Genomic DNA, 25,529 nt, shown 5'->3' with positions numbered 1-25,529 from the left:
TATTCGATTGATTTGAAAAATATTTAACCATCAGAGTGTTTACACACGCTTTAATTTTAATGACCCGGATCAACATGAGCGAAGTCATGACAAGCGGCTAGTGTTTAAACCAAAACTCTGACCTCTTTTTATATGTTAACGACGCGATAGAAAAATATACTTTAATTTTTTTTCATAATCTATATATATAAAAGAAAGTCGTGTTAGTTACACTATTTATAACTCAAGAACGGCTAAACCGATTATGTTGAAATTTGGTACAGAGATTGTTTTAGACCCGAGAAAGGACATAGGATAGTTTTTATCCCGGAAATCTAACGGGAACGGGAACTTTGTCGGTAACGCCCCGAGTCTATCTTATCCGTGACTACGCGAGCAAAGCCGCGGGCGGAATGCTAGTTATGTATAAACTAGAAAAACTAAAAAACTACACTCTTTGTCCATTTAGAACTTTGACAAGATTGCCTTGTGTTTAAAAATTAATTATCTTCTAGGTTTCGACAGAAAGCCATTCGAAATATTTATAAAATATAAATCAGAATTTATGTAGCGCTTAACAAAAATAACTATCGGTTTCTTGGAACGTCTGTAGGTCGAATGCTTAGCATAATCTTAAGGCCCAGAGAGGTCAAACCGACCCTATGCTTGCGTCAGATGTAGTCGAATGACATAATGAAATATTGTCTTGGTAACATATTATACGTAGAAAAAAAAATGTCTATGGTTTGGTATTACAACTTTTTTTTAAATGCGCGAGTTTCAAATTACTGATTTTAATTAGGTATTTAGCGACTCTCTGATAATGTTTCAATATACATATATTATTTGGAAACAGTCGTTCCCGTAAAAAGAAATAAATAATTATCTTATCATCTGTATCGGAACAAATAAGATCATTCAAATTTCGAATTATGAATACCAAAATATAAAACCGGCCAGTAACAAAAAAAATCGCAAAACCATAACATCCATACCAATGGCTTCCCATAAAGCTCGTGCTTCTGGAATCGAAGCACCAGCGAATTCTTTTTAAAAAAATAACATATTGTCGTGAGGTTCTAATGGCGGTGCACATAGACGCTAACTCCGTGCTCATAAAAGGTATTTTTGCGTACACAGTACAGCAGTTCCGCGAAAAAGTTTAAAAAAAGCGAATGGGGGATCGGCAAAACAACGATGTTGTTATGGAAACGGCCGCATACGACTGCAGTTTTAGAAATGGCGGCCGAACTTAGTATTTATCGAGTTGAAATAATTGGCACTGAAAGGATTCGTGTATGGCTAAGGGCTAACGAGCGAGTTCACCAGCTCTATAGGTGCCTTGCTGAATTTTAAGACTGACTCATAACTATAGATAGAAGACCCATTCAGTAGTGCATTCGGTATTGTATGCTGTACTTCGCCTGCTATGTTTGAAGAAAATTTTTTATTTTACCTTTATGATATAAGCTCCGTATAATTTTAGTTCAGGTATTAATCATGTTTGCGTACCATCATGAAATAGTTTGGTTTAAATTGGTGTATATAATAAAAATAATATAATACGATCTTTCTTTATACATTCTTCAGTTTATTTACTACTTACTTTCGCCCGCATGTGATATCCTGCACAGTCCAGGGTTTTCCGCACATAGTTTCCATTTCCGTGAAATTTTTGGAATATAAACCACCCTATGTCTTTTGCAGCTTCTTAAATTATATCTGTACCAGATGCCATCCAAATCGGTTCAGTGGAAGCAGAACAGACGGATAGACAGAGCTACTCTCACATTTATAATATCATTAGGGATTGGTATGACTGTATGCAATAGGTCTACTTCTAAGTACTAAGTATGTCATTTTTGTTCGTTCATTTATATCACGAAGATATTTAAACAAATCACTTGTTGGGCGGGTTCTCATATAATAAAGTCAATAGGTATGTATTGCCGCTTTAACAAGAAAATGAGATTTAAAGTCGAATATGAAATGACCAAGATAATCATCATTTAATTTAGGTATTTATGTTTTATTCAAATAAATTAGCGTAACGTTATGTATGTAATAATATGTAAATTCGAAACAAATAAATTCATTACAATACCTACCATTGCCTAAATATATTAAACGCAAAGATGTCTGACTGAAAGAGTTATTAACCACGCAGACGATGCTGCGGGCAACAGCTAGTGTAATACACAACAAAAACAAAAGTGCTCTGTTGAATTTACTATGATAAACAATTTTCTTGCGTTTGATTTTACGCGAGTATTAAACATTCAGAAATTTAAAAAAAACAGTCTCCCCGTGACCACGCTCGCTGTAAAGTGTTCGAAACGTCGGGTTAATAATATAATGAATAAATCGCGTTTAAAATCCGTTAAAAAGTTTTTAATTTCTAAATTGCAATGATGAAGATTATTCCATTGCTTACCATTTAGTACATTAATCCAAATTTGTTTATAATTATAGTTATAGCGTACAACAAAAAATCAGAAGCACGTGTGCCGCAAAGCTACGTTGTGGGTTATGCTCCAGATATTTCTGGCCGCCGAAACAAATTATGATGGTTCTATTTAATACAAATTGAGGACACACTAGTCAGTTGAATTTGAATAAAAAAGATTTGATACAGAGATATAGGTTTAATTCCACTGTTTGATAAATATAATGTTGGGACCATGTTTTCGTCTTTTAGTTTTCCACAGACTAAGTTTATTTAGCTTTAATGATAAATAATGAATATTATAAAAGGTTCTTTTTCCGTTTTATACGTTAATCATTTATGTAAAAAGGAGGTATTTAAAATTGTAATAATTTAAGTTATTTATGTATTATGTAAAAAGTTATGATATGCGTAGACATTTAATCATATTCCCTAATACAAAAATAGTAAAAATAATTTGTAAGAACAGTCAAACGTCGCGTCTTATCTACACATATATTATAAAGAGGAAATTTTGTTTGTTTGGTTGTAATGAATAGGCTCAAAAACTACTGGACCGATTTTAAAAATTCTTTCACCATTCGAAAGCTACATTATCCACGAGTAACATAGACTATATATGTACCACGGGCGAAGCCGGGGCGAACAGCTAGTAAGTTATAAATAGTACTGATACGGACCTGTACGGTCAGCAATTGAAGTAGCAAGTAAACGGTACTTAAAATTACTCTATTTTTAAGAGCTTTGTAAGAAATTCTATCATAATGTGAAATAAACTACTTTTTTATTCATGTCAATTAAATGAATCAGTTTATTTTTCTTAATTTGTTATTCTCTTTTAATATTCTAATGTCAAATTATTACTACAGTAATAAGTTAAAGTATCCAAGCTCTAATAAGGGCTTGGATACTTTAAGATACTCATAATGAAGAAATGCATTGTGCCTTTCCTTTTCTCCCGTTGCTATCTATACAAACACGAAACTTAAAAAAACAACGTTTCCGCAGCCTCGATCATCGAAATTAAATAACGGAACCTAGGTGCCTTTGATAAGAAATTATAATCAGAATGGGCGTTGCGACAATACGTTGAAATTAGGCTTTGGAAAGCGAGAAATGCTTGATAACGAGATGTTTGTAAATAGATTTTTCAGCACGTGCTCAAATGCGTGTTGTTGTGGTTAAACAGTTATTGTATACATAATACGTTGATACCGTGGGAATGATTAATTGATTCACAAACTAGCTATAAAGCACTAGATTTTTTCCTATATCTCAATTCTCAGGCAAAATATCTGCTGCTATGTGTGTTGAATTTTTTATAACATTTAAGAGAAATATAATCACATATTGGAAAAAAATGGGTTTATGAATGTTAAGAAATACAACGTGGGATAATTTAACATTTACTCTGTAGTCTGCCATATAGCAAATGATCTGGTAAGACTGCTATAGCATACACATAAGCAAAAAAGTAGCTTGTTTTTTTAACCGTCCGCGACGTTTCCAAAAACGAAGGAGGTTTTCAAATTTGTTTGTATTATATGTATTTTTTTCTTGGTTTTTGTTACTTGATAATTCCATAGGTTTTCGAGAGATTATCGTGATTCTTTTTTTGTTTTTTGATTGATAGCAAAATTGTTGTCATTTCGTTCCATTTTAGAATATGGATTTGTACCTCCTCTTCTTAGGGATGCAATAACGACGTCGTTTTTTGTATATGTTTATTATTAATACGACTCGAAAAATTCGTAGCACCTTAATAAAAATATTATCTGAATAATTTGTTTCCATCGTAATGTTTGCTGTGAAATATTTACAGGGCTAAATTTATATCAAGAACTCATAAACTGAAGGCAGCCAAGTTTTTTTTTATATCGATATAAATGTTCTTATTTTAATAATATACTAAATATGTATATACTAATAAACTTCATGTTGACCTAAAAAAAGTGATGAGTTACCTCATAATCTGTTTTCAATTAAATTTTCTTCGTTAGTCTGTATCTTTCATTTCTGAACAAACGCCCTTACGTCAAATGTCATTACTGTACGTCTTAATTCTTGATGTTTTCGATTTTTGAACGAACCAAAATCGAGTTGGTTTGTTCGCGGACAGGGTTTCGCAATAATTAATTAAATTATAACTAATAATCATGTTGTCCAGCCTAAGGTCTGGAGTTAACAGCTTGGTACGTGCAATAAAATTATCACGAAGTTTATCCAAATAAGTGTATTACATAATAACAGTGTGACAGTTTCATATCTTCAACACTTGTTATGTTGTAGTGGAGGGTGTCTTCGCGAGCCCTGCAGACATCATCTACTCTTCAACATGATAGTTTGTTCGTGCACAGAGATACCCCCGAGGACAACCCTAATATTCCATTCGAATTCACATCAGAAAACAAACAGGTGATTTTGACATTTGCATTTTGTATTTAGAATACTCACAGATTGTTTAATTTCTTCCAATTTCAAAACTGAAAAACGTGATTGCTCATTTATTCGATGCCATAGATAAATAAAGAGTCGTACCATGAAGAACGAAAAGTAAAATTTTGTTTTCAATTTTGTGGGTTATATTTTTCAGAGAATCGATGCTCTCTTAGCAATTTATCCCGAGGGCCATAAACGTGGCGCCATGATCCCCCTGTTGGATTTAGCTCAACGTCAAAATGGTGGTTGGCTGCCTATATCGGCTATGCACAAGGTAGCTGAAATATTGAACCTCCCGCGTATGAGAGTGTATGAAGTGGCCACATTCTATACAATGTTTATTAGGTAAAGTATGACTTTATACCTATGTTTATAGCATTTACATTAATTTTTATAAATAAAATGATTGTTGAATTGATTAAAAAAATCTGCTGTTCTTGTCAGAGAAAATAGTCACTTGACAATCTTTTGTGTTCTGCCACTAGAAACAACTATTCAAACTAAACATTAACCTGATTTGCAGTCACTATCAGTTCCAATAAGCAAATTAATGATAAAAAATATATGATATAAATAGTGAGAATAAAAAAGAAATCATAAAGTTGTTTCTATTTCTACAATTAAAGCCCATGTACAGATTAAAAAAAGACCAAAAATATACACAAAATCCAATTGTAACTATTCATTTTTTATCTTTCCAGCACTTCTAGCATTTCAAAATTAGAATGTTTTAATAATAATATCATACATATTGTATCAAACTAAGTTATAATTCAACTGTTTCTAGGAAGCCAATTGGCAAGTACCATGTGCAAATTTGCACTACCACTCCTTGCTGGTTGAGAGGATCGGACGCTGTTCTGAAGGCAATTAAGGATGCAACAGGCTGTGAGGTTGGTGGGAACAGCCCTTGCGGAAAGTTCTCTTTGTCTGAGGTTTGCAGTTTTTACTGTAATTTAGAATAATACTAAATAAGTAAAATAAAGATAAAACATTACATACTTTTTAATACTATTAAATAAGTATAAATCTTGAAAAAATCTTTTAAATTCTTTGTTACTTACTGTAATAGAAGTTAACTCCGTACTGTTACTGATAATTTAGTTTATATAAGTTCTTACTCTAATATTTTTTTCTATTCAGAGTTTTTGCTTAATTAATCTTTCGCACTAGAATATTTGTGTATCCATAGAACAGATTTATAGATAGAACATTGATCATTGTACATTGATTTTTGTTACTATTATAATTTTAGTTGTTTGGAAACCAACCGATACCTTGACCTTTTCTATGTTTATTGATTCCACTTTTTAAGTATAATGCATTTTTTTATGTTTGTCATAAATATAAAAATATTTAAATATATGATATATCCTTGAACCCTAGTTTTAGTAAAAAGCTTAAAATTTTCTATCTAAATACTTAATCTTAATTTCAGGTGGAGTGCTTAGGAGCCTGTGTTAATGCACCAATGTTACAAATCAACGATGATTATTATGTGAGTAAATTTATTTATTATTTATTTGTTAATCTGTGCTCCATAGTTTGACTGAAAAGCTAGGTCACATCTTTTTAAATTAATATGAAAATCCTATGCTTAAAGCCACTCGACACAACTTTATTTTCTCTTGAATAAATATCTCAAGAATAAAATATAAGAATACTTTTTCATATTGACCAACTAGCAGCTTGCTTTGGCTTTGCCTGTGATATAGACCAAAGTACTCAAGGATAAAACAGTGAAGGAAAACATCGTGAGGAAACCGACATGTCCAAGAAACAAAATTTCGTCGACATGTGACATCTGCCAACCTGCACTTGGCCAGCGTGGTGGATTATGGCCTATACCCTCATAGGAGGCCTGTGTCCCAGCAGTGGGAACATATACGGGCTCATGATAATTAGACTCAGGGATAACATAGTGTGAAAGTATTTATGAAAGTGGTTCAGTACTGCCTGACATTGACGCACACAAACAAACTCTACAGCTATTATAAGTATCAAAGTATAGATAGCTTCATTTCCTCACAAATGCTTCAAATCGGACCAGTATTCCTGAGATTAGTGTGTTAGACCAAACAAACTCTTCAGCTTTATAATATTGGTATAGATAATGTTAGAATGGGTGTGGTTAGCATTTACACTGATCAATAGACTATTTGAAATATAATTTTATCCTATGACATTTTTCGACCAACTTACATATGTTTAGAAATTAAAAATTACATATGTTATCAAATGAACATATCAAACTTAAACATTTATTTATTTAATTAAACTGTTTTTAGAAGCACTTTCAATCGTCAGAACACAGTTTTAACAGTTACCACTAAATCATATTTCTTAATATTAATGTTAGCTTGTATTATATCATTAAAGTATGCATATGAGTAATATCAACTTTTAAGCTTAAAACTTCTTGTTACATATTTCAATGAATAAAAAAATAATTTTCTGTTCACAGGAGGATCTCACAGTCGACGATACTAAGGAAATTATCGAAAAGCTGAAGAAGGATGAAAAACCAAAACCCGGACCTAGGTAAATCACAGATTTTACTTCACATTCTGGATTTTATATACAGTGACATAATATGATCTATAATATTGCAATTACCGCTTCTGTTAAACTGTTAACTCTATATTTTTGAAATTTGAATAGAACACCTGCCGAAAAATAATGCATTAAATTTTAAACACTATGTTACGGATCACTTTGCGACAGATTATATATCGCGGGATAGATTATATCATGAATTACTTATAAGACCTGAATCAATTATTACTTACGAGATAAAAACAATAATTTGGTACCCACCAAATTAATCATATCTCTTATCGGATTTGGGATCGTGAGTTGAGCTTTATAGTTTTTTCGGAATAGTTTAATAGATGTTATTATACATATGGTTTATATTCCTCTCATTTTCTCTGTATGATATTAGTTTTGATACAAATCTCTGATGTTTATAATCTTTGTCAAAAAATTTATTACGTAAATGCACTCGAGTGAAGCGGGAGTAGATCGATAGTCACTACATACTCGTAGTATAAGTCGATTCCCGCGTCTGTCCGTGTATGTATGTATGTATGTATGCTTAAATCTTTAAAACTGCACAAAGGATTTTAAATAGATAGCGAAGAAAAGGGTTTATATTTAAAATAACAGCTATTAAACTACTCCGAACTTAACGCGTGGGAGTCGTGGTCGAAGACTAGTAATCAATAAATCTCATTTGAAATCAAAACAAAACTAGCATAAATATTCTATATGTTCGTCTGTATAAGCACTTCTTAATTTTATTAATATTAATTCATTATATTTTAATTAAATTATTAATGCATTCAGGAGCGGTCGTTTCGCATCAGAACCTCTCGGGGGACTCACATCCTTGACTGAAGAACCAACTGGCCCTGGTTTCGGACTACAGGACGCGTTGAAGGCGTAAAATATTGTAAAATAAATATTTAAATAAATCATGTTAGATTGTAATTGGTTCGTTTTATTATAAACTAGCTGTTCGCCCCGGCTTCGCCCGTGGTACATATATAGTCTATGTTACTCGTGGATAATGTAGCTTTCGAATGGTGAAAGAATTTTTAAAATCGGTCCAGTAGTTTTTGAGCCTATTCATTACAACCAAACAAACAAAGTTTTCCTCTTTATAATATTAGTGTAGATGTAAATATGTATTTAATAAAATAAGATAAACATATAATTGTCAAAAAGTTACTAAAACATGAAGCAAAAACAGATGGAGGAGTGTGAAATTTGTTTTTTTTTTAATCCAATTATCGATCGCGCCAAGCGTTGCTTAGTTTTGATGGTTAAATGTTGCTATATCAATACTGAAAAATATCTCTTCTATACTGGTATACCGATAGAAATAACTACACGATCTCTGAAAATTTCAACTGTCTAACTACCACGATTCACGAAATACGACCTGACCGAGGGACGAACAGCACAGTATTAGAAACAGGTCCCGTTTTACCCTTTGGGTATGGAGCCCTAATAACTAGATTATAGTAGTGCCAGTCATTACATACAGTATGACTATAAATTAATTATTAAGCGGTTAAATTATGTCATATCACATTTGAGAAACTCACTAAAATAACATTGACTGTCGTAACTGATATGGTGGTATAATTCTTTAATTATTTTATTTCATAGTAAACCAAACTAGAACTTAGATTTGAATTATTATGTCGACGTTGGTCTCGACCAATAAACAGTACCTATTCATGCATATCAATGATACGTAAAAGTGAAAACCAAGCATTCTTTGTGTTTTATTAATTGTCCGGGAGATCATTATTAAAATTTATTTGAGTTGCGGTTATATTAGAAATAACAAGAACCGGGTAGTTAGTCTTTTTAACGCTATCCAAATATGTTATAATTTAAACACACAACAACAAATTTGTACTAAGTATTATTAATTAGTATCCGGTCTTTTTACAAAACGTGTCCAAAGTTATGCGTGTGCGTTTGATAAAACGAATAAATCTTAGATTAAAATTACATAACTAATACATGAAATCCTCTATCAAAATGTTAGCTGGATTGTGATAAGTGAGACAACTCAATAGCAGTAATGATGATAACGCGTTGGTAGTGTACAATAAAATCGTTGACGTTTACATTATGGAAAGTAATATTGCGTTACAAGCTCTTTATTTTATAAAACAGTCGATTTGTAGGTATGTGGCAGTGTGTCTGTGATTGTGGCGGAAAATGGATTTAAATGGTTATTAATCAAGTTTCAAGTTACGAAGTGCTATTATTGTGGTCTAGTGGCAAAAATATGTCCAAATGTTTCGTCGAAATAAAAATGAAAGTATTCAGGACTACATTCAAATCCCGTTATGGGATACAGAGCCACAAAATATAACAAATAATAGAAACGTAAGTATGTACTTATATTATCACAATTAGCTATTTTATGGATACAACAATTAAATTTTACAGGTTAAGGTTATGTTGATTAAGCATTGTTATTCGATGTTATTTTATACTCTATAGTACCTATATACATATAAAAAAATCCCAAAGCTTTTAAGATTAGTAAATTGAGTTGATTGATATCATGAGACCATTCAACAATTTGATTCATATTTTTGTTCCATAAATTAAATTGATAGCTTAATGTTTACTTTTGTGAGGAACGATGATTCGGGCTGAACTTCGGATCAACGGGCTGTGACCATGGCTGTGACATACGAGAATGCAGCCTACTGTCTGTGTCAAAGTCAAGTTAACTACTGACTCATGTGTCAAATGTCAAGTGTCAAGTTATGTTCCGACACTGACAGTCGACATTCCGGCATTCTCGTGCGTCAGTGGCTTTGTGAATCTCGGTGTTCAGTGTTGCGTTTTCTATGTGAAAATGTCTTTTGTGGCTTAAGGCTTTTGAACATTTCGTGAAAGATGAAAAGCAGCCCGACTCGTAAATATGAGAATTTCTCAGACCATCGAGGGAGAGAGAGCGATAAGTACTCTCTAGACAGTCAGGATACAGCAAGTTTGGTGAGCCACTGCACTTGTTACGATTATTGATTTTGTTTGTATACCGCTCAGATGTTATTGATTTGCGTAGTCTTAGTCATTACTGGGCTTTCTGGGATAATTCAAAATAGGTCATTAAACAGATGCATAATACAAGCTCTCTAGACGGAGGCTTTTAAATATTTTTATGACGAGAGAGCGACCTAGTTCTTTTTAATTGCAGGTTGAATTCTAGATCATGCTAGGTCGTGTTCTAGGCTTTTCGTAAATGAAAAACCATACAGGTGCATAGAGATCACGCGAATATATTTATAGTTAGTTAACAGTGTCGGAATTGATACTTTCTCTGTACGTACTTTCTTTTTACCGTAAAAATTATTAATTATTAAGTCAACAATGCTATTGCTTTCTGCAATACTGAATTACTTAAGAATCAAAAGAATTAACATATTTAGTAATTATTTGTAGTTTGTTTCCAATTTTAGTGTAATACGCAAGTAACTAAGCATTACTTTATATAGTAAAAAAAATAGAATATTAAAGGTGGAAAGTTAATAATAATTATTTTCATATAATTGCAATAGGATGTATTTTAATCTGTTGTTATAATTATCTCATTATTCATAGCATTCTAGTTATTTTTCTTACTCAATATAGTAAGAATGTTATTATTATTATCAGAAAAAGAAAAGCTAATTGCTAGAATGTTATGAAATTAAAAATTTTCATACTCACACAATGCCCTTGCTTGTCCTGAGATGAACCAACTGAAAATAGTCTTATATGTCATTCCTGAATAGTGCAGCTTTTTGTTTGTGTAAGAATTTTCATGATCAGATCAGTTCTCCTATAGACACACATACATAATTGCTTTATCTTCTCCTTATGATTAATGTTTATATAGATGGTATGGAGCAGATGATATAAATTAATTATAATTACCAGTATCATCAGAGATTCCCTAACTATTAGATAAAAAGAGACTGCAATTAATCAAGGAAAAGTTTGATCGAAATTATTATGAACTTTAGAAATTCCGAATTCGAATTGATCAAGCATGCAAACAATGACAGATTAATTAATGCGGGATAGACAAAGAACAATTTTTAAAATTGGAATCTGTTGTTGATGTTACCTAAACTATTTACAAAAGACAATGTAAAAAAGAAGCCTTTGATTACAGAGCAGCCTTATAAATTAATTGTGAATGAGTTTCCATCACCGCTGACAATGCTCTTTAATTAAGACGAAATAAGAGCTACAATATTAATGTTGAAATAAGTAATCTTCAAGTATTATTTTATTTGCTGGTGTTCAGAAATTCTTTGTAGGAGATCAAAATATTTTTCTCATTAGTACCTGCTTCTACCATGTTGTGTATTAAAGCTTTAACAGCTAGCTTTTGCCCGCGGCTTCGCACGCGTTAAATTCGGAGTAAAGCCCCTTTTTTCTATGTTATTGTACATATAAACTTCCAAATAAATTACTCTATCTTTTAGAAAATACCCAATCAAAATCGGTTGCGTAATTTTTTTAATCTAGCACAAAGAGTTGTTTTATAATTTATACTATGTAGTGATAATGTACATAATATTTATATAATTTATTCAATATTATTCATAGTCACGCTCATAAATTTTACACGTTATTTACCTATTCAATTCGTCTCTCTAACATCTCGGAATCGATAATCGACTCGAATCAATATATAATAGCCGTAAATAACACTATATATAAGGAAGTGTTACTTGTGTAATTTGCTTTTTAAATTGACATAGATGGAAAAAGTGCGTGACGATAGTGAATTCGCGTATCGCGATATTACTTGTGCGTGTATGTATGTGTTTATTCATACGTCGTTGTGGGCACGGTTGCGCTTTATTGGAGTAAAATTTGGTCGTAACGTCCCGTGGCTACACTCGCGTTCACTTCACATTTAATGCGTGTAAGTCGTACGCCGTACACTTTTTATATGTGTATTATTGTATACTAGACGCTCGTCCCGGCTCCGCCCGCATATCAAGATTCATGTTTTATCCCGAGGGAGCATTTAATCTGTAAAAAAGTATCCTATCACCTAAGCCAGCTCATACCCTGTCTGTATACCAAATTTCATGAAAATTCGTTCAGTAGTATTAGCGTGATTGATGGACAATCATCGAAACAAAGAAACTTTCACATTTATAAAATTAGTGTGAGGTGTGATTGTGTTTATTCACTGTTTCGCTTTAATTAATTGGATTGATGATTGTAATTTTTAAGAAAAAAATAAAAAATAAAAATGAAATTGTAACTAGCTCAAATATAAATGGGACCACATTAAAGGCACGAGCTTTCAAATAAAATACGTACCATCAAAATCGGTTAAAATCGAAAGATTATTAAAATACAGTTGAATTGAGAACCACTTCCTTTTTTAGAAGTCGGTTTTAAAATAATAATCCAAGTATGAACCCGGATTCTTACTATTTTTACTCGTAAATTCATGAAAATTTGTTCTCGTAAATTTATGTTGTTCAGATTCTGATATTTAACAAAAAACGTGCTAATAATTCGTAGTTAAGAATACATAAAATAAACAAATGGATAATAGAAATCGCCTAATGTGTATTTCATGTATATTTATTTAAATTCGAAGCCTTTAATAATACTACTTTCTCCTGTTTGTAGAAACACGAGATGCCACAAGTAGTCTATGTATTTTATTCCAAACAAAATATACCAAAATTTCAGTCGACTAAATTCCGTAGTTTCTGTATGAAGAAGGTATATACATTTGTAATTATTATAAGTATAATTTTGTACAAGTTTAAGTAAAAGTTAGGACAAAGTATCACGCTCGACGATGAGATTTCGACACCACTTCTTTCATCATCTTTCCCACACTTACAATAGTTACCAAACTTCCCAAACAACATAGGTTCAAAATTTTTGTCAGAATTTATGGGCACTTTTTTGTTTAAATCTTCAGACACAGAAATATAAGTACCATTAGAATAATAAGTGCCTCAGAAATTTCAAATCATTTCCACATTCACACAACTAGTTAGACATAAATAAATCGATGAACGATGATACGCCCATATATTAACATAGGTACCTCTAATAATAAATAATAAAATTGTAATGTAAGTATGTTTGTCTACGCGTGTGCGCGTCTCAAAAAGCAGGTTCCAATTTTATTGCAAATGCATTTATCACATTTAAAATGGAGCCATCAAAACTTTATTTAAACAATTCGTTTCTTTTATAAAGAATTAATATGTAAATGCACAATTTCAATAAGAACAATAAACAAACAACTAACTGCGACAATGGACGAAAAATAAAAACCAGAAAAATACGTCGCAAAAACATTGAAATAGGTACAAAGAAAACAATACCTAGCATTGCTTTTAGCTTTATTAGCGTCAGTGTCGTTTCAATCAGATAAAAATAACATGTTCTGATTTCTGTTATTCATTATATTGATTGAATCTTATCATTTCACGTTTATACCGTACGTATATGTATATAGAAAATTACTAATCCTTAAAAAACCTTCATTGTCATAGTGCCAAAGTGCATTATTGTGATCTTTGTAATGGTGCACTCAGACACTCGCGTTTATCACTGAACCACTGTTCACACATTCGTTAGTAGGAAATATATGTTACCTATTCGTGCTCTTTGACAGACGTTATGTCTGAAAACCCGATCTGAACGCGAATATCAAGGCGAATAGTGAGTGCACTATTCATATACCTGTGCGTGTTCGTTATTCGCCTCGATGTTCGTACGAATGTGTAAATGCCTATGAGATAATATTGTTTAAAAAGAACGATATGTTTCTGAAACTGATGGATTTAAGGTTGTGTCAGGAGCCAGGGTCTACACTTGTCTTGTCCTATATTGTGTTCTTAACATTTTGTATGGGACAAGGAGTGCATACTCTTCTACTATAAGTAATCTTGTGTTCCTAACGAATTCTTAGATTTTCTCGGCGCCAACTGACTAAGGGGTTAAATGTAGACTTTGGATTTTAATACTGCTTTGTTATTGAAGGCGATCACCGGAAACTTTCTAGATGCCTCTTATTTTTTTATTAACAGCTAAACATATATATTTAGATCATAACCGGTCTCTAGATACTGACAAACTCATGGAAAAAGTCTTCAGAACAATGTAATGAATATCTAAGTCTTAAATTTTTGCCTTCGTATAACCGATTAGTTCGATTAGCGAGTTAACAAAATTACAAACTGCATTTCTGCTCTGTAAGGCATTTCAATTAATCGGTTTGAAAAATAAATGTCCTTTTACCCACTTATAATTTGTTCCAGCATTCGAGCCCTGAAGGTGGCGGGGGGAGGCGAGGTCTGAACGACGTGGGCCCTGGTGCTGGAGATATGTGGATCAGCGCCGTCGAGAGTTCCATACTCGGCTGGGAGGAGGTAAGCATTTAAACATAGGTGTAGTTAATAGAACAATCTAGAAATTCATATTAAATTTAATGATGAGCGAGCGAGTCATACAAGTGATGGTCATTTGAAACTTCGTAATATCATGAACATGAACTAACTTCATAGCATTGCTGATGTAAGGATATAACCTAAGAAAGTTTGCTAATAGTGTTTCTTAAAACTTGATTATCTTTAAATGGATAGGTATAAAAAAACAGGATGTGTGTTTGATTGACAAATCGCAACTGACCCATTTTTTAAATATAATTTTAATTTCTATCTTAGCATTTAAAAACACACCAAGTCATTCAAGCCTGCTATTTCTTATTAATTAATCGAAACTTATCTTTTGCAGTTAAATTTTTATTATTGTAATCGGAAAACTTGCTGAAAGACGTCTGAGAATGAGGCCACAAGATAAACTAATGGATGGTTTTGATATAAAACCTTCCGTCACTTTATTGTGTTCCTTGTAACACTAACTTTTCATTATCCTCAACCTTCGCTGCGACTTTGAAACCACTATTTAGATCTTACAGTGTGATACGCATACATTTACTTATTATCTAGCCTCTTTTCCGTTTATACGCATTAGTTATTGATACGCATCATATTGAAAAGATGCCGTGTTATGTTCCGCCCTATATAAAGCGAAATCTCATTAGATATTGGCTTGTTATATTCAACCCTATGATTATATATCCCTCGATCTAGTATTCTAGTGAACCTAGACGCTACAATGTTGAAGGCTTAATCGCGTACCGTGACTGGATCATGTAGCCGGCATGCGAAAATCAATATCTTCTTTATTATAACGCGCGATATTTAAAACAGGTTGTAAAGTTTTACGAGCAAATGTAGGGTCGATGGAAGTACAGGTTCGATGTTAACAACCAAAGGGCGTTTATTCGAGTATCGGGCAGTTTTGTTATTTGTTCTAACTTAGCATCATTATGTTCCATCATGCAGGATTAAGACCTTAAGAAGAGCGAATTTATATCATTTTTGGTTAAAGGTCTTATTTTTAAAATGTTTTGATGTACCAGGATTAATTTTTAGGAGGTGTGGAAGAAAAATGTTTTTGAACTGTTGTATTAGGTTTAATAACAGTTTCAAATGATTGTTTGATTTATTTTTAGCCACACATAACTGACGACCTTCAACATATTGACGTAAAGGCTGTTCACAGTAATGTTTCGATCGTTTAATTTATTGCTGGAAAACTATCTCGTGAATGAAAGGACACAACGTGTGCCTTTGTTCTTGTATTTAATAGCATAAAAGTAGTAATGAAACTTGTTCAAGGTACAAGAAAACTAATCTCCTTAAAGAATACTTCTGTATTGAGTTTAGTTTTTGTTTTCTGACGGTGGAGCTAGCTGATAGCTTGCTTGGTTATGTATTAGAGGAACATTTTATTACATATTAGGACAAGGAAAATAGTCATTTAAAGAAACTTATTATAAAATTTATTGACTTCAGCTTAAAAATAGTCTTTGTCACTATAGGCACGTATCGAGCTCCAGAAAAGAAAAAATACCATAAGTATACACACGTACAGTAGGGGTCGCGCGTTATATTTGCAATTTTAATATTAGTTAGGATTAGTTCACTTTAGTAGCTAATTTATAAGTTAGATTATTAAGCGGACAAAATAGAACATCAGGTTGGTAGGTTCTCCATAGCAAAATTATAAGCCTGCTCGTACAAAATCTTGATTCTCACTGAAATTAGTTACGAAAATTATGATCCAAAATGAATTAAATGTTTTTAACAAAAAGACAAAAATGTCTTCAAATTGTCAGAACTAGACTGGACTGGACCAGACTAGAAAAAAAACATCATAAAAATCTGTTCACCCAGTAAATAAGGTAACGAACACAAAAAAATACCTAAAGTCGAATTGATTAACCTCCTCTTTTTTAAAGTCGGTCGATATAAAATACATATTAAGAGGTAGCCTTGATCATGTATTAACACGCAGTAGTTAACTTCCATCAAACTATTTGCCACGAGAATAACCGTTAATGTAATGGAGTACTTAAAATTGCCATCTCGATTCTTGAGGTCATCGATCTTCATATACGTAAGATTTATTATTTCTGGCTTCCTCGATTCTATCGTATTATTTTCTACTAGCTGCGCCCCGCAGTTTTACTCGCGTAAGTCCGTATCCCGTAGGAATATCGGGATAAAAAATTGCCTATATGTTATTCCAGTTGACCAGCTTTCTACGTACCAAATTTCATTGCAATCGGTTCGATTTTTGCATGAAAGAGCAACGAACACACACACATACTTACAAACTTTCGCATTTATAATATTAGTAGGATAGGATTGAAATTCTAAATACAACGGTATTTTTAAAACTATGGCTTAAAGATATGTATTGTAAATTTCCAAAATAAATAATTGTTATAATTTACCAAAAATGCAGTGCTTAAAAATTTTTTGAATCAGTTATGGCCTTATCACTATGGAATGATTTGCCATTAGACATAAGAGAAGCTCAATCCTTAGTCACATTCAAAAACACTGCTGAAGCAATTTTATATGTCTAATTTTAAGTCTAATTTAAATATTAAATCTACCTGTTTATTCATCATGTCTCCTTGTGTGTCCATTTTAACTAGTAAATAAGTCCTTTTTGTTGATTTTTATTTATTTATTATTCCTACTGTTTTTTACATATGTGTAATTTATGTATGTATATATGTGTATGTATTTCTATGATAATGTAATATGTAGTTCTATTTTTGTATGTTTTTGATGTATATCTATTGTATATGTGTATTTTAAATTTTATAATCACACCTATTGCCTTTATATTTATGTACTACAGCTTCTCCTTGACCACCAGGTTGTCTGGAAGAGATAGCTGCCTTAGCGATAAGACCGCCCCCTGTGTTCTTGAATGTTTATAATATTATGTATATTTTTTACTTTTTATTATCATTTGGTGCACAATAAAGGGTTTTTGTTTGTTTGTTATGTTTTATGATTGATAACACATCTGGGTACAAATGAAAATACTTACTTCCTTATAGGTAAAGTCCCGTAACATATACTAAAGTGTACCAAAATATAATATGTATAGACGTTTTTTGTACATCGTTGAAACATTAAAGCGACTATTTCTGGAATAAATTGAATTAAATGAAAACTCACATCGCGTAATGTGTGCTGAAATTCAGTTAATCAGTACCAGAATCAACATTATTGGCAGTCGCTCTCTTATTTTGAACCTTATTTCGTCGCTCATAAATAACAAGTTTGTAATTCTCCGTAATAGAATTGACATATCTAATGCTAAATACTCTTCCGTTCAGGTGGCGGAACGCCTGCAAGTGGACGTGAGGCGAGGTCTGACATGGCGGGAGGCGAACGATCGTATGAACTTCGTGGGAGCCAACGAATTCCAGGTCAAAGAGCAGGAACCGCTGTGGAAGAAGTACATAGAGCAGTTCCAGAATCCGCTGATACTGCTGTTGTTGGGTATGTTATATTAGAACTCTTGATGCAACAAGTTTGAGAAGGTTTGCTTTGTAATCACGGGATCCTACAGGTTCCAGGTCAAGAAGCAGGATCCATTGTGGAAGTAGGTACATAGAACGATTGCAGAATCCTCTGATGCTATCGGCAATTATATAGTGTTGTTATAAGTGTCTAGTTATGGAAAATAGATGAAGAAAGCTACCCATTTGCTATTTTCTATGGGACCAATTTCGACTTGAAGTCTTCGATGTATATTATTTTATTTGGATACATAGATTTGCAAAAAGACGTGCACACATACAGAAGCATGACGATTCTTTTTAACACGCTTTTATTAACTTCACCTGTATGTTTGTTTGTTTGTTTGTTTGTATGTTTGTTTGTTTGTTTGTAACTGACTTCTTTGGGCGCGATTTTGACCCACTTTAAACGGCCAGATTTCGTTCAAACTTTGTAGATTTATTGAGGACCGATGACAATACACTAATTTGATAAAATTATTCCAGTTTACAATTTGCAAAATATGATTTTTGTTAAAGCGTGTTTTATAGTTTTTTTAAACTATTATATTTTATTAATTCCAAGATTTACCGTAATCTGCCACATGTACGTTATTGAAATATAAAATGGTGTTGTGGAAAATTCATGTTAAAACATTCCTACGTGTCCGTGACAAATTGAATCTGGTATCGTATTTGTAAAATACATAAATGTATTTTAATTTATATTCTATCATTAATCTTGGACTTCACTTTGGTCATTTTTCATCTAAAATTCTTCCTCACACCTAAACCCCAAATTAAAATCTTGCCGATATTACCCCCCATTACTCAATACTATGGGTTATTAGGAAGTCTTTTTGTTCAGTTCTATTTAAACAACAGATAATCCTGACAAAAGGCCCACTTATATTTGACATAATCATAATTAGTCCATCCTATAACTATATATACATTACTATACTGTGTTCTATGTACCATGTGATGGATGATTCATATAGGATATAGAAAGTTTAAATTTTTTACGGCTGCAAGCGAAATTATCTGTGGAACTAAACGATTTGTTTCACTCTTATTTGTGTAGCTGTTGTATATGTGTTATGTATTAATAGTTGGGATGTTTCCTGTAAAAACTTTTAAATAATTATAAGTGTCGTAAGACATTTAAGATAAAAATGATATCTGTCCTCTTTATAAAACTTTAATGTATAACTCATTTTTTAAATAGTTAATGACATTTCCTTTGCTTTTTTTACGTTTTTATATTGTTCAAAATGTCTATGGTCTCTAATACCTATGTTACTTAAAAATTGTCTATCTGTTTTGCATTGTTCTTACACTTTTTAGTGTCAGCCATTGCTTGTTCTAAGTCGATCACATCCAGAACTTTAAACATACTCAGAACTGACATGTCCTCTGCGTGCATTTAAACCAGTTCTGTGCCTGGTTTTTTATATCTAGGCACCGCTCACTCGGCTCACTGTTAACCTTACGGTACATTTTTTCTTTACGTCTGTGTAATTCGGTTTTGCATATTTTTGAATTTGGAAGTGTTTATTTAGTATCGTGTTTTGGGTCAACCGTGTATTGATTATCAATCGCAACGATAAACGGTTGCACCTTGATGAATGAGCGCCATCACCGGAAAAGATGTTTCTCGAATAATCTAGAATGAAAGTATAGTGTTTTAACTCTTTTTGTGGAATCCTACTATATATAAACAAAGGCTAACTGACTGATCTAGCAATGCACAGCCCAAACTGTTGCACCGATCGGGCTGAAATTTGGCATGCAAATGGCCACTATCATGTAGCCATTCGTTATGAAAGAATACTAACCAATTCTCAAGGATAAAATAGGGAATGAAAGCCTGTATTATGAACATTTATTTCGACCACGCGGTCGTAGCTGCGGGTAACAGAATAATATTAAAGTCTCTGTCAACGCATAAACAACGTCCCAACCATCTTCTCGTCCAGATATCGGCCATAGAATGGAAATTAAAAGTACGCTATAGTTTTTTTTTCGTGTTTTGATTATGTTATCGTATTTGTACTGTTAATGTAAATGTAGCAAGTTTATATAGTGCCCTAATTCATTATCATAATACGTGATGGAATTAAATAAACAAATAAAGCTTATAATACATGTACTAACATCACCATACAATTCAGAGATCCATATTTTTAGGAGTGATATTTCTAAAAATATAATGCCCTTTCTCTCTCACACTTTCGATGTCGTATTTTTCATCTCTTTCGTATCGTGGAATGTGACCAACCGTACGTGTCCTTAAAATTTTATTAGCGATTCTCATACACATCATGTCGCTGAATATGTTATATATTTCTGATCACTTTTTTCGAATGCAAAGTATGCAATTATTTAAAAATGATATGACCAAATCGCCGCTTTAGATTTGTCATTGAAAAACTCTATTTCAATTAACTCAATCTTCAAAAGCTAACGGTCGGTTACCCAGCTTCCAGATTTGTTCTGTTTAGCTCAATTGTCAATTAAAATGATTATTGAGAATGTATGAAAATACAAGTCATAATTAGTCAAATGAATTCTCAGGTTCACTATCAGTAGCGCTAAAACCGGCTATCAATCTATAAATTAACTAGCTTTCGTACGCGGCTTCGCACGCATTAAATTCGGAGCAGTTTATAAGATGTTACTATACATTTAATCCTTCCTCTTGAATCGCTCTGTCGATAAAAAAAAAACCCGCATCAAAAGCCTTGGTGTAGTTCTAAAGATCTAAGCATAGACAGACGCGAGAAGCGACTATGCTTTATACTATGTAGTGATAATTACTAAAATATTTTTCTAGATTATGTAGCCATATGTTTTTCAAGCTGTGATAAAGTGATGTAACGCAGATAAAATTAATTCATTGAAAACACGCTTCTACGTAGTGAATAATGATAAAGTTGCGGAAGGCGCGCGTGTAAAACAAGCAAAGTCGATTAATTATGTGTATAAATAAACGAAGCATCGATGTTAGTCGATATGTATCTTCCTTCAATCTCTTTTTTTTTCTATGTCATAGCGGGCAACTGAGCTGGTGGTTCGCCTGAAGGTAAGCGACCACCACCGCTCATGAACATTCGCAAAGGTAGTGCCTCTGCGAATGCGCTGCCCGCTTTTATGGGGTAAGGGAAAAGGAAAGGATAATAAAACGGCTGGAAAGAAGGAATGGACTGGGACGGATGAGGAAAAGGAAACGGGTCTCCGGCTCCCCCACTCACCGTACGAAACACAGTGGCATACCACTATTTCACGCCAGTTTTCTGTGGGTGTGGTACTTCCCCGGTGCGAACTGGTCCAATTTGTGCCGAAGCGTGCTCGAATACCACAATATAAAAAAATCCTCTTTTGCTATAGTGGATGTTTAAAACTAATGCAGTTACATATAACAAACTCCTCTTAAAAATAACTGTGTGTTATTATTACTGGTTTTCGGTCTGCGGCTTCGTCGCGATGCAAAGAAATCAAACTCTCAAGGGGCTAACTTATCGGTATCACCGCGGTAAAAAGTAGTATGTCATTCTCTAACCTCCTATCTCCACAAATCATATGGTAACATCACTCCGTTACGACGTGAAAGAAAGACAAACAAACAAATCACAATAGCATTATTAGCGGTAAAAATTAAACCACGTCTCTAAACTCTATCTTCACAAAAATCATGTCGTATAATCACTCCGTAACGACGTGAAAGAAAGATAAAAAACAATTCCTTATTAGCAATATCGGTTAGGATAAAATAAACACATTATATTACTGCATAGTATAAAACAAACTCGCTTTCTTTGTCCCTATGTCCCTATGTGTGCTTAAATCTTTAAAACTACGCAACGGATTTTGACGGATTTTTTTTAATAGATAGAGTGATTCAAGAGGAAGGTTTATATGTATTATAACATATATTAAACTACGCCGAATTTAACGCGCGCGAAGCCGCGGGCAAAAGCTAGTTTGTCTATATTTTACAAAAACAAACTCAGCAGCTTTCTTTGCGTCTGTAACGAACCTATCTGTAACTTTGTATAATGTATATATGTAGTATAAAGTATGTTCATATAAATAATTATGTATTGGTATTATCATATTGATATATTAAATATGTTATCTAATTTAATTTATTGACTTATAATATTCATTTATTTCTTTATATTTTTTGTAAAGTACATGCATTTTAAAAGTTGTGAAGTGGCTGGCAATCCAGATGTTGGAAGGGTGTCACTGAAAATCAGTGTTGAGGTGTTCTGCCTCAAATATACGGAGTGGATCCTTTTTTGGCGCATGCAACCACACGTAATTTAGATTAATTTATTTATTTTTGTTTTCATTCTCTGATTATGTTTTTTTTTCATTGAATTTTTTTTTTCTTTATATTTTTCAATTTTTATGTATGTATTTGTGTTTGTGTGTTATAAAATAAATTGATCTTTCTTTCTTTCTATAAACCAAATGTTTGCGGCAAGTATGCGTTAATTACATATTATATTTATAATTAATAAACGTTAATTACGAAATGTTATTTTATTGAAGCGTTATCCTTATTATGAAATCGACGAACCGAAACGTGTTTTTATTCGGAAACCTTTTTTATTACGTATCCGAATGTGTATTGTATTAAAAATCTATTTTAAGAAACAACGAGCTTGTATTCATATCTAATGAGATATACGCTAAAATATTGGTATAAAATTATACGGGAGCTGTGTTCGCTCAGTGGTCAAGAACTCGGACTGGAAAGCGAAAAGTCGGTGGTTCGAGACTGGTCGGGCGTGAAACAAATAAATTGATTTAGAAATTAAAAACTTTTTAACGGATTTTAAACGTGATTTATTCATTATATTATTAACTCGACGTTTCGAACACTTTACAGCGAGCGTGGTCACGGGGAGACTGGCCTCCCAGTTTTAATTTCTAAATGTATAATACTCGCGTAAAATCAAACACAAGAAAATACTAAATAAATTGATTTTCAATTTAAGCGCAGAAGCTTTATTTAAATCACTACAGCTCGGAATGGTGAGGGAAAACATCGTGAATTAACCGGGATGTCGAATAATCAAAAGTTCGACGACATGCGACATCTGCCAACCCGCACTTGGCCAGCGTAGATTAAGGCCTGAACCCTCATAGGAGGCCCGTGTCCGTGCAGTAGGAATCGTTTAAGAAAATTTTATAAAATGTCAGATATTATATACACAATACGAATGTAGTCCTGCGGATGCGTCCACGCGGTACGCCGGCTAATAAAGCCATTTAACTCTTATCACTACTCTATTAAAGAACTGTCATTAATTTTTGCGAACTTATTTTTTTATCCTACGGTTTCACTTGTACATATTCACCCGTAACAATAAATAATAAATAAATAATAAAATCATCTTTATTCAGGCCTCACAACATTAGTACATAACAAAAACTTAAAATTACAATGATTTTATTCAAAAAAAATGTAGACCATAAGATGAACCTAATATTGATCTATCACCATAGAAAATTTTAACAAAATCTTTCGGGATTGACACGTATTCATATAAACAAACAATTAGAAAAAAAATATTATCATTGTTTAGGGCTCTATAAGACTTACCCAATGTAGAGACATGGTATGGCTATATGGTTTTCAACTGTACATATTTTATGCATTTCTTTTTCCATACGTCAAATAACCTAACTGGAAAAGTTACAGAACACCGATCGAATTGATCAGTGAATTTGTATCCGAGGCCAAAGTTATTTTAGGAGAGCATTTTATGCATAGATTTTTTCGCCCGCCTGACCGTTACATCTTTTCAATTAAAGAAAGAAAACTGTGTTTAGTTTTTTTTATGTCATCGTCGGTAATGGAGCTGGTGGATCGCCTGATGGTAAGCGCTACCACCGCCCATGAACACTTGAAGAGGCGTAAGGTCGATTGCAGACCTGATGACTCTACAAATGGGTTGCCAACTTAAAATTGGAAAGGGATAAGAAAGGATTAACGAGGGGAAAATGGAAATGGAGTGGGAAGGGTCAGGAAAAGGTTATGGGATAGGACTAGCTGCACGCCACGGCTCCGCCCGCGTAGTCATATATCGTAACTGAAATAATATAAACTATCCTATCGTTAAAGATGAAATTGCACATGGTGTGAAAATTGGATTAAAGACGGTTGAGTAGTTTAGGCGTCCATCGCGGACAAACAACGTGACACGTAATTTATATATATTAAGATTATTAGTGAGGATATCCTAATACACAATGTAGGTCAATATTATTAAGAGGAAAAATTTGTGAATTTGTGAGCATGTGACGATATAATGGGTTTTATACGCTATATTTTATTTTATTTTCATTGAGTCCACCAGAGCGAAGTTGGTACGAGCGCCTAGTAATGTCACACACCTTTGCATTTCATATTGATTAAAAAGATGGAGTGGGACGCCCACGGGAAACCGAAAGAATAGAATAAATTCGATTACTGAGGTGGGATCCGAGGCCGAGAGGTCAGGAATTAGGTTCACTCATTTACCACGTATGTATATATTTTTTCCATTCTTTAAATACGAGTATTTTTCATTTATCGAGCGTTCTAATGCTATTGAATTAAAGTTCTATAAAAATACCATGAAATTAATTGTTTATCGTTGCAAACTTTTAACATACACCAGATGTTAAATATTAGAACGAAAGAAAGAAAAGAGGTTTCTTTTAATAACATGCCATACAGTAAAATGACATATAAGTTTTCGGTACAATCAAATATTCAATGATAATTTTAACATAGACACGTGCGACATGCGGTTTGTGCAGCGTGAAAGCATTAAAAAAGAACACCACTTGGTGATACTCTGTACATACATACATACCGGTTTTCAGTGGGCCCTCTGTTGAGCGTGTGTATGTGTGTGCGTGTGTGTGTGTGTGTGTGTGTGTGTGTGTGTATACTATTACTATATCTATTACACACAAACTTGCGAAACGATTTGGCATAACTTCGCGTGTTTTCGTTACACTGCCCTTTCAGTCAGATATTTTTGGTGCCGCTAACCTGCTAACGATCGACGGAATTATCCCAGGTGCGAATAGACTATGATGCAGGTGCTTCTTGTCGATTGGGTAGGGAGTTCTGCATTTATTTACCTAGTCTTGCCATAAATATTGTAATAAAGAAAAAAGAAAATTGTTAACTGCAAATAACATTTATTACTT

At 33.0% G+C, this 25,529-nt stretch overlaps 2 protein-coding genes across 3 annotated transcripts in view; both read left to right on the top strand.

Moving 5' to 3' along the window:
• The first annotated feature begins 4,455 nt into the window (after positions 1 to 4,455).
• LOC119840644 (NADH dehydrogenase [ubiquinone] flavoprotein 2, mitochondrial) lies at positions 4,456 to 8,356 on the top strand. The gene is made up of 7 exons (XM_038367330.1): positions 4,456 to 4,617; positions 4,715 to 4,840; positions 5,019 to 5,209; positions 5,652 to 5,799; positions 6,303 to 6,362; positions 7,329 to 7,405; positions 8,213 to 8,356. Exons 1-7 carry the CDS (start codon positions 4,582 to 4,584, stop codon positions 8,310 to 8,312), a joined length of 738 nt encoding a protein of 245 aa, XP_038223258.1. The 5' UTR covers positions 4,456 to 4,581; the 3' UTR covers positions 8,313 to 8,356.
• A 1,068-nt stretch (positions 8,357 to 9,424) lies between these two features.
• Positions 9,425 to 25,529, top strand: part of LOC119840643 (calcium-transporting ATPase type 2C member 1) — a 34,307-nt gene continuing 18,202 nt past the window's right edge. The window contains exons 1-3 of one of the 2 annotated variants that reach the window (XM_038367328.1): positions 9,425 to 9,775; positions 14,698 to 14,808; positions 18,147 to 18,312. In XM_038367328.1, the coding sequence (XP_038223256.1) occupies positions 9,683 to 9,775; positions 14,698 to 14,808; positions 18,147 to 18,312 (370 nt within the window). In that variant the 5' untranslated portion in view covers positions 9,425 to 9,682. Of the gene's footprint in view, positions 9,776 to 10,297; positions 10,397 to 14,697; positions 14,809 to 18,146; positions 18,313 to 25,529 lie in introns of those variants that run through there. The other variant, XM_038367327.1, reaches the window with a different exon arrangement.

This window comes from Zerene cesonia, chromosome 7, assembly GCF_012273895.1.
Source record: "Zerene cesonia ecotype Mississippi chromosome 7, Zerene_cesonia_1.1, whole genome shotgun sequence".
Taxonomy (NCBI): domain Eukaryota; kingdom Metazoa; phylum Arthropoda; class Insecta; order Lepidoptera; family Pieridae; genus Zerene; species Zerene cesonia.
The sequence above is the reverse complement of the archived record's forward strand: the minus strand, read 5'-3'. Positions and strand labels throughout refer to the sequence as shown.